Genomic DNA, 17,984 nt, shown 5'->3' with positions numbered 1-17,984 from the left:
TGAGTCCCTGCCGGCAATTTCTTGAGGTATATACCCAGAAGTGAAATTAGTGGGTCATATGATAACTCAATTTTTAATTTTTTGAGGAACGACAATACTGTTTTCCATAGTGGCTGCACCATTCACATTCCCATCAGCAGTGCACAAGGGTTCTAATTTCTCCGCATCCTGGCCAACACTTGCTATATTCTGGTTGTTTTGTTTTGTATTGATCACAGCCATCCTACTGGGTGTGAAGTAGTATTTCATTGTGGCCTTGATTTGCATTTCTCTAAGGATTAGTGATGTTGAGCATCTTTTCATGTGCTTATTGGCCATCTGTTTATCTTCTTTGGAGAAATGTCTATTCAGGACTTTTGCCCATTTTTTATTTTGAGGTGTTTGCTTTTTTCTGTTGTTTAGTTATCAAGTTCTTTACTGATATTACTCCTTCATTACTGATATTAATCCTTCATCTGATATATGATTTGCAAATATTTTCTCCCATTTTTGTGGTTGTCTTTTCAGTCTGTTAATAGTATCCTTGGAGGCACAAATGTTTTTTTATTTTAGTTAAGTTTAATTCATACATTTCTTATTTTGTTGCCTGTACTTTTGGTGTCATATCCAAGAAATCATTGCCAAATCCAATGTCACAAAGCTTTTCCCTTATGTTTTCTTCTAAGAGTTTTATAGTTTTAGCTATTTAGGTCTTTCATCCACTTTGCATTTGTCTTGGTACATGGTGGAAGGTAAGGGTCCAACTTCATTCTTTTGCAAGTGGATATCCAGTTTTCTCCATATCATTTGTTGGAAAGACTGTCATTTTTCCATTAAATAGTCTTGGGCACCCTTGTGCCAAATCATTTGACATATATGTGAGGGTTTATTTCTTGGCTTTCTAGTATATTCCATTGGTCTATGTGTTGGTCTTTATGCCAGTACAACACTGTTTTGATTACTGTAGCATTGTAGTAAGTTTTGAAATCAAGAAAGTGAGATCTCTTTTGTTCTTTTTCACAATTACTTTGGCTATTCAGGGTCCCTTGAAATTCCATATGAATTTTAGGATGAATTTCTCTATTTCTGCAAAAATTATTATCAGTGGGATTTTGATAGGAATTGCATTGAATGTGTGGATCACTTTGGGTAGTATGGCCATCTTAACAGTATTAGGTCTTCCAAGCCATGAACACAGGATGTTTTTCCATTTATTTGTGACTTCTTTTCTTAAAAATTTAGAACCAAAGGTTTTATTTCTGTATGTTCATCAATTAGGATGTCTAAGTTATGTTACAGTAAAAAAAACCCACACATTTCAGTCATTTAAAACAACAACAGATTATCACACACTGTATATCCATTACACTATCCCTGGAAGAAGGAGATTTTAAATATTTATGAATATCTCAAATGAACACCTGCATTGAATTTAGTCAACTGCACATTTGGAAAGAATACAGCCTATACGGGACCATACTCACTTCTGATATCAACTGCAAATTTGCTGCATGGGGTTGGGGGCAGTTTCAAAAATCACCCTCAGGTTCAATAATCCCCTAGAAGGACTCACAGAACTCACTGAAAGCTGTCATACTCTTGCTTGCAGTTTACAACAGGGAAAGGGGCTGAGTTAAAATCGTCCAAATGAAGAAGCCATAGGGAAGAGTCTAGGAAAGGCACCAAACACAGAGATTCTGTTGTCCTGGCCCCATAGAATCATACCTGTATTACTTTCCCAGCATTGATGTATGACAATTTAGAGTATTGCAACCAGAGAAACTCACTCAAGCTATTGGTGCCCAGAGATTTTATTGGAGCTCAATCATATACTATTCATGTGGCTGTTTTTTAGTCTCCAGCCCCTACCAGAGTTTCAGGCTAATGCCTTTATTCTTCGTTCTCCTCCCTCAGGCAAATAAAGACACTCCTATCAGGCAGGAAGTTCAAGGGGGCTAGAGATCGTCTCTCTGTAGTCAAAGGTAAAGGCCAGACCCCTCTTTGGTTTAACTTAATTCTTCATTGCATAACACCATGTTCTTATTTCATGTTTTACTTACTGACTTTTGGTTAATTGACCAAACACAGGATCCAATTTCACTGGATAAGAGGACTCCTGCTAAAATTAATTAATCCCCATTAAGCTTTTAGCTTCAGTTGGATATTAATTATCTCAATCAAATATTGCCCATCCAGAGTACAAAACATGCTTCTCTACCCCAGATGAGGTAGGTTGTTCGATAAAGTAAAGTAACTTCAGCACGGTAAGGGAAACTTTTCCAGGTAGCATCCAATCTGGTAATTGTCTCTTAATACTAGAAGTCATTACTATCTTTATTGCAACTCATACTCTTGACTTTGATTGAGAGAGCACATTTCAGGGAAAGTTTAGTCATTCCTGAGTAAGAGACATTTCAAAGATAATGTATTAAAAGAGAAGGAACCACTTAAATTGAGCATTGTATGAATCTGTGAAGAAGCATATTAGGGACGACAAAGAATTATGGTTGATGAAAACTCAGCATTCAAAATATGAGCAATTACATATTTTGTGTATAACAAAGTCAGTTATGAAAAAACTGAGACCTTATTGTGACTTCTTCACTTTCATTCAGCAACATTTTGCAGTTTTCAGTGTATAGTCTTTTGCCTCCTTGGTTAAGTTTATTCCTAAGTATTTTATTTTTTCTGTTGCTATTGTAAGTGAAATTATTCTCTTAATTTCCTTCTCAGATTGTTCATTGTTAGTGTTTGGAAACACAACTGACCTTTGTGTGTTGCTTTTGTATCCTGAGACTTTGCTGAATTTCTTTATTAGTTCTAACAGGGTTTTGTTTTGTTTTAGTTTTTGTTTTTTGGTGTGTGGAAGGCAGTTAACTTTCTTTTTAAAAAACACATTTTAGATATTCTCTTTAAATTTATACAATGAGAGCATTCTTATTGGCACAAATCCAAGTAAGCCAGAAGAATATAAAAAGTGAAAGTGTCCCTCACCTCTAGCCTCTAGCCCTTTCCCCTCCCAAATAGTCTGCCCCCCCTCCCCAGAGGTAACTGCCACCAACAGTTTGGAATTTGCTCTTCCAGGTTTATCTCTTGTGTCTATATTAATTATATTTTCTAAGTCTGCATTTCTTTTCTAATCTTTTGCAAGAAACAGCATCCAAAATCTTAGTTCTAGTTCTTGAGGAATGCCACCAGAAACTTGTGACAGTGATGGTCATGACGTGTGCCTCCCATTTTAAGACTGCTGATGTTCTATTTTGATTCTTTATTTAAAAGAAAGAGAAAGAAATCGATCGTTTTTATATTAATTCAGCAACAAAGTCAGTTATTTGAAAATGGCATCAAAAATGTTGGCAGTCATGCTACAGGGGAGGGATCCAATTGCAGTTACTCAGTTCAAAGCCAAGTCCTTTGAGGATCTCCCACCCCCTCCCTGTATATAAAAACTCCTATTGTTTGTTCTCATCAAAGTATAATAACTCTCTAGTGAAGCTACATCCATTCTTTTTTTCAATCCCTTATTTTAGGCAATAAAAACACCATCACTGTAGTACTGTTGTCTGCTAAATACTGTATTGTTCACGGATAAGAAAAAAAATTTTTTCATCTACATATGTCACTGGCTAAACTGATGAAGAAATGTAATGTTCAACTAGAGATGAATTATAACATACCTCATTTTAAAGCGCAATTTTCAAAAATACAAAATGGTTATTCTGAAATGAAAAAAAATGTCAATGCATGCTAAACACATGTACTGCTGTCTTCAAACGGCATTTTTTTTAGTTAAAATTTAATGTTGAGCACCATGAGCAAAATTTTTTGTTAGACTAATAAAAGCTCAGGTGTACTTTTCTTGTTTACACTTGAAAATGCACCCTTGATTTCTTAACTTTTTTAAGAAGTTGATTTCTTTCTGAAACTAAGAATTATTCCTCTATAAAGTTTGATTTTCTAAGTAGGTACATGTAAGCAAAATATTTTATCATTTGTTTTTTTTAAAACATAGCCAACAGTTTTTACTTTACTGAATTCCTTAGGGTAACATGCTATCCTGGCTCATATAAAAGTATGTACATACGGTTATTTTTGCTTCCTTAAATCATAACAACATTTGAATTAAACGACCTCAGTGAAACCAGACAAAAAGGCAGATACTTTTTAAAACTCTGGACTGTCCTCTTATGAATAATTCTAAAACAGAGGGCAGAAAAGACTTTGAAAGGTTATCTGCTCTATTACAGTAGGCCAGAGTTTTCATAACCTTCTTAGTGTTTGAAGCCAAATAGAGAATGGTAAAGAATATAAAATGGACTCTTGTTTCTTTACCGATTGAAAACAGACACTCAAGAGATTGCACGCTGTTATCCAGACTTAATTTTCTTAGAACATATGGTTTAGAAGAAAGACATTTGCTGAAATTCTTTATTAACAGTGCTACCTTCTAAATTGGACCAAGAAAACTAGAATCTTGTTTTGATTTGAAGGTTTTAGGATTTAATGTATGAGTATTGCAGAGTATTTATTATATGCAACTACTTAAAAGGTATACTTGCCAATTTCAAAAGCAGGTTTCTATTGTTTTAAGCAATGATAAATGGAGATAAAACATTAGAGTGGACTAAATAAATCTTCCACCAACAGGGGACAAAAGCAAAATGTTGTCATGAATAATAAAACCCAAACCCAAGTTCACAGACAACACCATTTCCCTGCATTGCCTGATAAATGCCATAATAGAAGCTAATGGAAGAACCAGCAACGGCCCCTGGGTGGAGAACCAGCACAGAAAATAGCGGTCCTTGCCATAGCAGCATCTTGCTGGCCTGTAACACAGCAATTTCAGGGCCAGATGGGGATGATACCATGCTATTCTGCCTCTGAGGTGATGGGGAAGCAGATCATATGTTATGAGAGCATGAAACAACAGAAGTGTAAGGAAAATGGCAACAGCATATAGGCAATATTTAGTCTTATGTACCTTCCTTTTGAAGTGCATTTATGTAAAGTTCTGCCAGTGCAATATGGTTAAAAAAGAACTTTCCTAATTTCAAATGCATGCTATTTGGATCATTAATAGGGTATTTGCAGAAAATATTTACTAAGGCATGATTAAAATCCATATGCTCTGCAAAGATAAGTACCATGGATGACTAAGATCACTAAATGCTGCTAATGATGTCCATAAGGCACTTAAAACTTTTACTTCTTTTTGTTCTTTTCTCTTTTCCTCCCCTATTTCCTCTGAAACTCCTCTATTCTTAAATGACTCCATTGATTTTGCTTCCCTCAGCAAGTTAAGGATATATGATAATAAAAAGAAAAATCCAAAACTGGATGAAAAGTTCTAATTCTCTTTCTCCTTAGGTTTCCTGGGTAATGACATCAGGCCTTTCCTTTCCCATTTACTCAGCAGGCCTGGCTAGAAGTCAGCACTGTTTGAAGTGTATTTCTCCTAATTTTATATGTTCTGAAAATAGCTCTCTTGAGGTAGTTTCAAACTTAGCTTACAAGTTCAATGCTAGTTAAATTTTAAAACTCATGTTTTTCTTAGCAAGCGTGCATATGGACACATAAATACAAGTTTTCTAGATTGTTTTTGATGCATCCATACTGGGAAGGGAGCATTGCCACTCATCATTGAACACTAATTCATTCAGCTTTGGGGGAAATATATTAGTGGGTGTACTACCTTGGATTCATTCTTAGGCTTTTAAATTTATCTTCAGTGAAAATGCAGTTGAACACATTTGAATAGGCCAAGGCCTCACCTGGGCCTGTGAGCATACTGATTTGGGAGACATGGAATTGCCACCCCATTCCTTTCTCACCAGGCAGGTGTTGTGGATGGGTGCAAGTGAATTCTGTTGGTAAGTGCCCGTGAAGAAAAGTGTGATATCCTTCCTTCTCTCTCCTGCCAACCCCCCACTCCATGCAAATTAGAGCACAGCGTGTGGTATGTGGCTTAATTACAAAACAGGGCACATCTTACTCCAAGAAATGTATTGCAGACTATGTCAACTTTACCACCTACACTCTGAAACCGGAGCTGGACTCTCTTCCTTGAAAGAATTAAGCCCCTGTCTATAAGGGTTAAATTTTCCTCATTCGTGTATTTCTGGGAATTACACTGACATTTGGCATTTATTAGCAATGTTCAGGGTCTTTGGGTATTTTTCTGCTCCACGTTCTAAAGAATTAATGAGAAATGCTTACTCTGGGGCCATTCTGTGCACTTCATTATGTTTTAATGACATTTTTTATTGCCCAGAAACTTAATATAACTACTTCCTTTTTCTCTTTTTAAGGTTTGAACAGGCTTTTATTACCAGTTTGATCAGCAGTGTGGTAAAAACAAAGGACAGTTATTTTTGGATAGCTCTTCAAGACCAAAACGACACGGGAGAGTACACTTGGAAGACAGCAGGGCGGACGTCCGAGCAGGTGCGGTACACGCACTGGAACGCGCATCAGCCCCGTGAGTAGAGCACGCTGCGTCCCCAACTCTCCCTCACGTCCTGCTCCTATTTCATTTGCCTACAGTTCCTTTACCCCTTGGTCCATCTCCTTTGATTCTTTCTTAATGACTACATCAACTAAAATGATCACCCCAGGTTCACAGAAGGTGACAAGTGGCTAGTCATTTTTAAAAGTATAATCCGCATGAGTCATTTGACATGCTCAAGGTATGAATTCATTGCTCAAGACCACATGTGCCTTTATGAACAGAAAGTCCAGTTTCTCCCTCCTATAGTCTTTCTCCCTATCCCCCTTTAATGTCCCAAAATCTTAGGGACTCACTCACTCAGTCCGGAATGGTCAGTTATACTTCAAAGAACAGTGGATGGAGCATCTATGGGCATCTCTGGTCAGTTCAGGCACTGCCATGTGGCTTTACTGTAGACTGTTGACCCATTACTGAGATAACATTCTTGTTAGTCTACCTCTTCTGTGGACTCCTAGGGTAACTTAACCAGGATCCCAAAATTAACAACTCTGTTAGTTCATCCCCATGTGATCAGCTCTGGATCCCAAAGCACGAAACTGTGCCAGGTTGGCCAGTAGCATAGAAGCTAATAGCTTCAGCCGCAAGGCACACTAGAACCAGTCTCTGCGGAACAAGCTTTAGGCCCTTGTATTAAGCTTAGGTCCACAAACCAGACCCAACACCCTCCTTTACATCAGGGTGAGTTCCGGTTGGATGCTGTGGTCCCTTTCTTGCGTGTGGATCTCGATCAGGGCTATGCCAAGAGACACCAGGGAGTATGTTACCTCTAAGTTTGTATCTCAAGGAAATGGGTTAGGGGCTTCAGGTTCTTCCTTCCTGGAAGGTCCTAGGGTCTTTGTACAAATTGGTCTGTCATAGCCTCAAAGCTCTATATACCAACGTAAAGAAAGCGTGTTTGCTAAGCCACAGGGGGAGGGGTATCCAGTGGCCTCACGATAAAATATAAAAGAGGCCACACAAGTCTTTATTTTTTCATAGTTATAAAAGTTCAGCTCACGGTGGTTTGCTAATTCCAACTCTAGACAGTGGTTGGCAACATGTCACTGGTTTTTAAAATTGGGCAATTAAATCATGAATATAGTCTCACTATAGATAATGACCATATTTCCCATTTGTCCAAAATAGTTCCAATTTATGTCTATTGTGCCAGAGCAATTGATAGCAGATATTTTTACTGTAAATTTTCCTGGTTTGGATGATAAATTATATAGATGCTCTGATTATAAAGAAGTATACTAAGTAAAATGTGGAAGTCCCAGTTGCATACTCTCTTCACTTCCCCACCATCAACATACTTCCCTTCTCAAGAAATCGCTGTTAACTGGTGTGATCTTGCTGGTCTATGCATTTATAGACATACATGCATATGTAATTTTCAAATGGAAATAGGATTGCATGTTTCTGTTATTTGCTTTTTTTCAGTTAACAATCTGTCTTGGAGAACTTTCCACATCTGTATTTATTAGCCAACATTTTAAATAGCTACATAGAATACCATAGTATGTATAATTCATAATTTGTTTTGCCATGACCCTGTTGAGGGACACTTGGGTTAAATTCGTTTCCTTCTCTATGAAAGTGTTGCAACAAATATATATCTATGTAGATGTCTTTGTGCTTAAGTATGAGCATAATGGCCTAAAAGTGAAAATACTCCTAAGGCATTATCAGTTTACAATCTCATCTAACAAAATATGAGCCTGCCAGTTTTCCCACATTTTTGTCAATACTGAATATAACAACCTTTTTTTATTTTTGCCAATTTGATAGAATAAAAATAATGTTTTATTATTGTTTTAATTTATATTTTCTCTTTAGCAATTTGATTTAGCAATTTTTCATGTTTGTACTATACTTTTTGGGGTTTTCTTTTGTTTTTCACTTCAATTGCCTGTTCACATAATTTGATCACTTTCTATTTTTATTTTGGATACCTTCTATTTTCTCATTGATTTGTGGAAACTTTATTGTCTTCTAAACATAAATTATCTATATTTACTAGTTGTCTTTTAAATCTTCTCATAGTTTATTTTGTCACAAAAGTGTTAAATTTTTTCTTATAAAATATGTTTATATTTTCACTTTGGCTTTGAATATTTTTGTATTTTCTCTAACAAACATTGTAAAAATATAACATTATATTTTTCTGATACTTTTACAGTTTGGTTTTTCAAGTGTATAACTTTGACCTAGAGTTTTTTAAAGTATATTCTAGGAGATATCTCATTTTAATTTTTCTAAATAATAACCAATTGTTTCAATACTATATACTGACTAATTCACTCTTTTGCCCCCTGATTTGAAATATAATTAACATAAACTAACAAGTGTTAGATATTATATTTTTCATTTCTAAAAGGTCTGTTTATTTCTGTTTCAATTTTATTTGATGTCTCTTTATAGTCACTTGTTTCCTCCTCATTTTTTAATATTTCCTTTTATTTCTTTAAACATACAACGCAAGTTATTTTGTGTTTGGTTTGCAACAATGCCATACCTGAAGTTTTATAGGTCTGTTTCTGCTATCGCATTTCTTATGCTTTGTGGGTTTGCCTGAGAGCTGCTCATTTTTCTTTGGTACTTTTCTGTGGTATTTCTCTCACCACTTGGTTGAAGTTGGGCTTGTCCAGAAAATTAGCCTTTGTTTCTAACACTCAGTTTGGGGCACTGCCAACTAAGGACCATTTTAAAAAGCTCTGATTAAGGTTTTCTTAAAACCTTAGGTAGCATGAATTTATATGATTAATCTGCGTGAAGTTTGAGTCAGGGTTATAAATTCTTTAGGGAGTGATTTCTTTTTCTCACTATTCACTGCTGAGATTAAGAGAGACAGGTTTCCTCACAGACAACTGAGTTTATTCATAGGTAACCTTACACTAAAGGTGGTCATTTGAGATCCTATTTTAATGCAGGTGTCTTCTATTAGACTCGCCATTTTGTGTATGTCTTAAGTTCCATCTCCTTTTCCTCAAAACTTCCATGCAACTATCAGAGCAGAAATTCAAGGTCTTCAGGATTAGAAAGAAATCTTCAGGGTGAAACCAACTATGAAGGTAGCTTGACTTCCATAGTTTATATTTTTATTTCACTTGAGAACTCTACAAATTTGTTTATGCCAGCTCAGCCATACATTTATAAAGATGTTTTCAAACTATTTTATCTAACATTTCAATTGGTTCCATCAGAAGGGGCTTTCAGGGTACCTAATCTGCTGGTTATTTCTTATAGTATAGCATCTTTTATTTCAATACATGGGATTTTAATATAGAGAAGAAATAAACACATGTGTTCAGTCTACTGCTCAGTCTTTGAGAGGTCTCCCTCCATGTTGTTTTTTTTTTAACATTCTTCCTTTTTGTAACCCTATTATGTAATTAAATCCATTCATCCCATAAACTTTTATAAGGTATTTGTTCGACCAGGAAAAAGAAATCCTATTCAATAAATGGTGCTGGGAAAATTGGATAGCCACATGCAGAAGATTGAAACAGGATCCATATCTCTAACCACTCACAAAAATTAATTCAAGATGGATAAAAGGCTTAAATGTAAGGCATGAAACCATAAGAATTCTAGAAGAAAATGTTGGAAAAAACTTTTCTAGATATTGACCTAGGCAAAGAATTTATGAAGAAGACACCAATGGCAATCACAGAAACAATAAAATAAATGAATGGGACATGATTAAATTAAAAAGCTTTTGCACGGTTAAGGAAATAATCAGCAGACCAAATAGACAACCTACAGAATGGGAGAAAATATTCACAAGCTATACATCCAATAAAGGGCTGATAACCAGAGTCTACAAAGAACTCAAGTAAATCAGCAAGGAAAAACAAACAACCCCATTAAAAAGTGGGCAATAGACATGAACAGAAGCTTTTCAAAAGAAGATAGACAAATGGCCAATAAACATATGAAAAAATGCTCAATGTCACTAATCATCAGGGAAATACAAATTAAAACCCTAATGGGATATCACCCTGCCCCAGTTAGAATGGCTTTTATTAAAAAGTCCAAAAACAATAGATGCTGGCATGGATACAGAGAGAAAGGAATGCTTATACAGTGTTGGTTGGACTGCAAATAATTACAACCTCTATGGAAAACAGCATGGAGATTCCTCAAAGAACTATTAAATAAAAGTAGACTTACCATTTTATACAGCAATCTCATTACTGAGTATTTGCCGAAAGGAAAAGAAGTCATTTTATCAAAAAGACACCTGCACTCAAATGTTTATTGCAGCACAGTTCACAATTGCAAAAATGTGGAAATAACCCAAATGCCCATCAATTCATGAGTGGATTAACAAAATGTGGTATGTGTATACTATGGAATACTACTTAGCCATGAAGGATGAATTAAGGCCTTTTGCAACAATTTGGGTAGAACAATTTGGATAATGAAACCATTATCCTAAGTTAAGTATCTAAAGAATGGAAAAGCAAACACCACATGTACTCACTATTAAACTGGAACTAATCAATGAGCACCTGTGCACAGAAGGAAGTAAAACTCAGTGGAAATCAAGCAGGGCGAAGGAGGGAAGAGAGGATGGACAAAAACCTACCTACCTAATTGGTACAATGAACATTATCTGGGTGACTGGCACACTTATGACCATTACTCAAACATAACAACACCTATATATGTATCCAAAAACATTTGTAGCCCCATAATATTTTGAAATTTTTAAAAAAGCTAGCAAAATCAAAAAATAGAAAATTATTCCTCTCTATAACCCTATTACATAATTAAATCCATTCATCCAATAAACTTTTAGAAGGCATTTATGTGACAAAGAGCATAAAAAGTTACCTAAAGTACATGCCTTTAAGTTGCTATAATCTGGGAGTGGTGGCAGCAAGTATAAGAAATAACTGTTATAAAGGTGTCTTAGTCTGTCCCTGCTGCTATAACAAAATATCACAGACTGGAGGAGTTTCTGTAGTGTAGTGTTATAAACAACGCAAATTTATTTCTCACAGTTCTGGGACCTGGGAAGTCCAAGATCAGGATGCCAGCAGATTCAGTGTCTGGTGAGTGCCTTCTTGCTGCGTCCTCACATGGCAGAAGGGCAAAAGAGCAAAAGGGACTAGGGTGCCCCCTTCAACCTCTTTTATAAGAACACTAATCCCATTCATGAGGGTGGAGCACTCATGACGTAATCACTTCTCAAAAGGGCCCCCCTCTTAATACTATTACATATGAATTTGGGGGGAGTACATACATTCAAACCATAGCAACAGAAAAATATGTGATGAGGGTTGTAAGAAGTACAAAATAAAATACTCTAATAGTTAAATGAGGGGAGGATTAACTCCCATGGGAGTTATTTTTAAAAAGTTCAAGGAAGAAGTGGAATTTCACCTAGGATTTGAACTATCATTGGATTTGATGGCTAAAGAAGTAAAAAGAATTTTCTAAGCATGAGCAAACATACAAAGCTAAGGAAACACTGAGCAACTTTGAGGATTTTTAATAGCTATAGGTAACTAGACAGTAAGATATATGAAGAGGAGTTATAAACTATAAGGCTAGAGAAGTATATCGAAACTACAGTTTAATATTACAAGCTAAAGAGTTTTCACTTGTTCTCTAGGTATGGACATTGAAGGGTTTTCATCAGCAAAATACTAGTATCACAACTGTTCTTCACTTAGGGTGTTAAATAGGTTGATACTAATAGATACAGTAGACTACCCTACAGGATAGCATCTGCATAAAGAGTATCTATCCACTAGACTCAGACTCAAGTTCAAATCCCAGCTGTACAATCTTAGGGAAGTTACTTTATTTCCTCACATCTCAGTTTCTTTTTCTTTAAGATAATCATAGTAATAGTATCTACCTCACAGAATTATTGTGAGGAATTCAATGAAATATTACATAGTTCCTGCTGCACTGTAAATAATCAAGAAATATTAGCCTTATTGCAGAGAAAGAATTTGTAGGATTTTGCCTAAAGCTGCAGAGAGTATCATTGTTATCCTATTAGGATTCCTCACCTATGTAGTCTAAGATATGAATCCCTGGAAAATCACAGGGCTTTAAAGGAGGGTCTGATTATTGCCTACACACTCACATTTCCTCAACGCTTAAGAGCCACCATTAAATATTTTTTAAAAAAATTCCTTTAACCTCCTAAAGCTGAAAGAAAGAAAAAGAGAAAGAGATCAAAGAAAGTCAGCTGACATTCTCTCTGTTGAAGATATGGCTTAAAACCCAGTACTTTTTGAAGACTTCCAGTTCCCAGCCCAGCATGTAAAAAGCTTAGAAGTTGCCTCAGCATCCTAACAAGTAGAAAGCTGAACAAACTGAAAAATCAATTGCTCTTCTTAGGTCCATCAAATAAATGAAGTCAGAAGGCAAACCACTGCCCCCCAAAAAGTGGAGAGACAGACAAGAGGATACAGAGAACCATAGCTTACTGGAGCAGAAACCTCCCTGGCAGCCAGAGCTGGGGTAGGAAAACCTGAACTGTAATTGATGAAACTGCTAAAGGCTCATTGTGGATGACTTTAAGAGTTAAGAAATCCAGGAGACCCAGGCACAGGGAGCCCCACACTGTTGTGAGTTCTATTTCCAGGAAACATCTGAGAACCTAGGTTTGTCGGTTGTAACAAATGTACCACTGCGGTGTGGGGTGTCTATGTGAAGGAGACTGAGGTGGGTGGGGGGATGTTAGAGAGAGCTCTCTGCACTTTCCACTCAATTTTGCTGTGAACCAAAACTGTTTTAAAAAAATTAAGGTTTTTTTAATTTAAAAAAAATTATACTTTTTAAAGATGCATGCAAAGTGAAGTTAGGACAAATGAGATTTTTTTTTGTATATAAGCATCATTTAGGAAAAATCATTTAGGAAATTTTTATAGAAACTGGTGCCTTTCCATAGCTCTAAACAAGGAGCATCACAATTCACTCACTAGAACAATTTTCTTTTTCTACAAATCTATGAATCTTACTAAAATGCAGAGAGTAGTAAACTTCCATGTTGCACTGAGCTGCAAAAAACTAAGATCTCAGGTATCATTTCTATAGACTTTGGGATTTTGTTAGGAATGTCTATAACTGTCAAAATAAATTAATACATTCTGAGTAGACAAAATCCTTGGTTTTTAATGTTAACTTCCTTGGGGCATATTTAGATGTCTAAAATCTGGAATTGAAGCTGAGCTCCTTGTCATTCATAAGTTTCTGCTGTAATTTATTTGAGTGACACTACTCTTTTTCTCTTTTCCCTGAAGCAAAAATAATGCCGTGATGCTCAGTTTGGCTCCTCATGCTGATTGACATTGAGTAAATTGTCTCTGAATAAGATGAAAATGTAAATCTTTTTTGAAGAAAATAGCAATATAAAAGCCCCTGTGTTTCCCTTTTTCTTTTAAATTGCAGCTTGCAGAAACACCACCCTAAATCACATTTGCTTTCTTGCCTGTCACAAAAGAATCCATTAGCTGGGTCTCCACATCAGAATCTTAATCCAGAAAAGACTGACTATATGAATTGACCACTGAACAGGAAGCCTGCAGCTTTTTATAAACTCAGCCAAGACCTTGTCCTTATGTCATGCCAGCAAAATATTCAGTCTGTGGTGGAATCACACTTCTGCCATTTTTTTCAACTTTATATTATGTTCATCAAATAGTATAATGAACCTCCATGTGTCCATTACCAACCATCAGCAAGTTTCAATTCATGGCCCATCTTATTTCCTCTATACCTCCAGCCCTTCCCATACTTTTTCATAGCAAATCCCAAAAAAGTAGCGACTCCTTTTTTAAAAACATGATAATACAATCATCATACCTAAAAGTAATTAACTGTAATTGCCTAACATTATAAATCTTCAGTTAATTCTCAAATTTGTAAATGACTTATAAATATTCTATAATGTATTTTACAGTTTGTTTGAATCAAGATCTAAATAAGTTTCATACATTGCAATTGGTCGATGGGTCTCCTAAACTCTTTTCAATCTCTAGGTTTCCTGCTCCACCCCAACCCTTACCTTAATGCATTGATGCAAATGGGCTTTGTTCTATAAATTTTTCTACCATCTGGGCTTTGTTAATTATATTCCCATCATGCTGTTTAATGTGTTACTCCATCCTCTTTATTTTCCATAAAATTGGCATTTTTATTTTTAAAGAGTTAAAATCAGAGGCTTGATCAAACTTATATTTTTTTATTTTTTATTTTTTGGAAATATCATTTCATAGGAAGTTGTGTTTTCTGTCTGGAGGCACATAATGTCCAATTATCTCTCTTTTTGTGATATTAGCAGCCTTTGATGATCAATGTCTATATCCATTTATTTATTAGGGTTTTTTTTTCATTTATAGCTCGAATATATCTATAAGGAAGTAATTCCTCTCAATAAATTTTTTCATTACTCTGTGGTATGGTTTTTAGAGGAAAAACAGAATAAATGCTTAATTTTTTCCCTTTACTAGTTTTCAAAATGCTATTTCTTCATTAGCCTACTCAGACAGTGACCAATTAGAGAGGTTTTTGTTAGCATTACTATGAAGTAAGAGTTTCAAACATATTTGATATGTTTTAATCCATTACAATTATCCTTTTCAAGCTGAAATTGCCCCATCTTTGTGATAGGAATCTCTTCAAGAACTACCTTCTGAGTCCTTTTGATGAGATGCTAGTGGTCTTTGATAAATGTCCTTGCTAACTGGTATGATAAGATGTAAATTTCTGCTCCAGACCTAGAAACATCCATTTCATCGAGGAACCCTGGTTCCTGTTTATGAAAACTGATGTTATTTCAATATCACGATCTGGACATATGGGTGGGTGATCATAATTTGTGGGTTCGTCATTGTTTCTAGGCCATTTCAGTGGACAGATCTAGGAAATATGTGTGTGTGTGTAAGATGAAATACTTTTTGAGTTCAAATTCATACTTTCAATCTGAATTCAGAAATACAAGGTTTTTACTTAACCTGTCTTTATCTGTATTTCCTTTTTTTCGTGCTCAAATGTCCTATTCTCAAAACACCAGAAAATTTTGTTATTTTTATTAAAAAGCAACAACAACAAAGCAACTCTATGACCTTGTTTTTTCAGAGAAGTAAAATATTCAGATGAAACGGGAAAATGGTTTTCATCACTACTAACCATTGCGACTGATTAAAGGGAAAGATGATAAATTAGCTTCTCTCAAGGCAAAGCTAATGCATAGAAACTAAAATTTGCTTTGTACTTAGATTAAAGATTCACTATAAATGGAGGCTGCTCTATGGTGAAAGAAAGTAGGTGAGTCCATACCTGTTAAGTCATTCAAAAATGCTTTTCCAAGTTGTAGTAGAGCCTTGTAGGTGTCTGTAAAGAGAAAAAGGAACACTTGGGATTACTACTTTGCCACTATCCATTCTGTGAAAAAAAGATTTCATTTCTAGATCTAGATAGCAGCAGGTGTCTCACTCATATAGGATAACTCCAGAGCACAGGGCACATTCACCCCAATTGTTCCAAGTCAATGGAAATCTTCTGCCAATCACAAGGAAAATAGGGTTCCAGTAGAGCAAGTCAGATTTGTTTTCTTGAAAGTGTCCTGAACATCATAAATAGAAAAATCCAGCCCCATCAGTAGGTGGACTAGATAGGCCAATCTATTTTCAGGTTCATTAGAGTTCTGAAATGAACCACCATATATATGTAAGGCTAACCCAGTCTTGTTTCTGAGCACCCTTAGGACATTTCCACATCTTTCCATAATCACATAAGTCACTGTCATACAAGGTTGAAAATGTGATAGATCTCAAAGAAATGCCGTGGCCACACAAGGGAGAGAAACATGACCAGAGGAACGAGAGAAAGCTCCATGGAAAAAGAGCATAATTTTAAAGGAATTCATTCATTCATTCAGCTGCTTATTGAATGCCCACCTTCTCTGTACCTTGATATCGTCTCACAGCAGATCAAACCCACAAACCTGGATCAAACCCACACTAACTGTGTGGTCTTTGGCAAGTTACTAAACCTCTATGCCTCAATTTTGCTATCTCCAAAATGCAGATACTAATGCTTGCCACAAACCCAGTTTTTGGAGTTAAATAGGGAAAAGACCATACGAAATGCCTCACACAGTGCCTGGTGGGTACACAGCCCTTCAGGAAAGCTCACCGTGTCTTGGGGAAGAGCTTCATCTTTCTCTGTGGAGAAGCAGAGAAGAGGGATGGAGAGGGAAGGTGGGGAGGGGAGAGGACTCCAGAGGTGAGGATGTGAAGGGTTGTGGCCGGGAATGGGGAAAATATCTAGGCCGACTCTAGTGCAATTCCTGTCTAGAGGCACTGAAGGCCCAGCACCCTCCCTCTTACCCTGATGCCACAATTTGTTTGGTACGTTTGTTTTCAGATATTTGACCAAAGAGGTGGAAGGTGGAGGCTTTCCTAGCTCACTTCATTTTATAGGGCCAGATAGCTTTGTCAAATGGAGGAGTCTAGAATCGTGAATTGGAATTTCTTAATTGACAGCAAGTCTCCCCATTCACGTTTGAGTGAGAGAATAAAGGGGGCTCAGGGGAAAGACAGGTAAGCAGAAACTGTTGAAATGTGAGATTGGCCACTGAGAAAAGGGATAATCGTTTTTCTTCTCCAACGGGAAGTGAGTTATCAAATTTAAAAACAATTTCTCTGAGAGAAAAACCACCTCCTCTCTTTCCCACACTTCTACCCTTATTATTTGGCTCTGCAAGCATGCATCCCCATGATGTAGCTTATAAATTTAGTTTATATCTCCCTTAGCCCAGCCTCCCTTTATTATGCCACTTTACTGCTTCTTTGGGGCTGAGACTCTAAAATTTGGGTCAAATGTTCCATTAAGTTAACCACTTTAGAATACCAATAACACTCCTGCAGCACTTTTCATCTTCATAGCGTTCCACAAACATCTCCTTCTTCACTAATGAAGATGAGTTGAATATCTATAGCATCTAAAACCAAAGCTATTTAATCATTGTCTGATGTGGGGAAAGTGAGAAAAATGCAAGACTAACAAAAAAGTATATTACATTGCAAACTTGCTGATTCGAACTTTTCAAAAAATTCTTTGAACATGCAGGCAAAACTCACGCCACAAGATACCAGTTTTTGTAATGAAAGTGGCCACAATAATAGCAACATCTTAGTGGTTTTAGCTCTTCGTGCTTTACAGAGTGCTTTTCAATATGTTATTTCATTTGATCTTTATGAAAACCTATGAGAAGAAAAGGAATTATTATCCCCATATTTTAGACAAGGCTTACTGTGATTAACATGCTCCAGTTTCAAGTTACTAAATATTTGTGCTGGGACTAGAATCCCAGACTTCAGGCTCCGAGTCAAAGTTCTTTCCACAAGGTTTCGCACCCGTGCTCTGCAGTAACTGGAGGTTCCACGGGGGCCCCTCAAAGGCTGCTGGGAAAGGAAGGATGGAGGAATGCGGCAGGAATGCATTTTTCCCTCTTCTTCCAACTAGTGCACTGCACGAGCAT

At 36.3% G+C, this 17,984-nt stretch overlaps 1 protein-coding gene across 1 annotated transcript in view; it reads left to right on the top strand.

The window, feature by feature from the left end:
• The window catches only part of PLA2R1 (phospholipase A2 receptor 1), a 115,908-nt gene that overhangs the window by 50,979 nt on the left and 46,945 nt on the right, over positions 1-17,984 (top strand). Inside the window, 1 exon segment of the mRNA XM_012745275.3 lies at positions 6,291-6,460. Coding sequence (XP_012600729.2) covers positions 6,291-6,460 — 170 coding nt within the window.

Source organism: Microcebus murinus, chromosome 8, assembly GCF_040939455.1.
Source record: "Microcebus murinus isolate Inina chromosome 8, M.murinus_Inina_mat1.0, whole genome shotgun sequence".
NCBI lineage: Eukaryota > Metazoa > Chordata > Mammalia > Primates > Cheirogaleidae > Microcebus > Microcebus murinus.
Note: the sequence above shows the minus strand (reverse complement) of the source record. Positions and strands in the feature narration are given on the sequence as shown.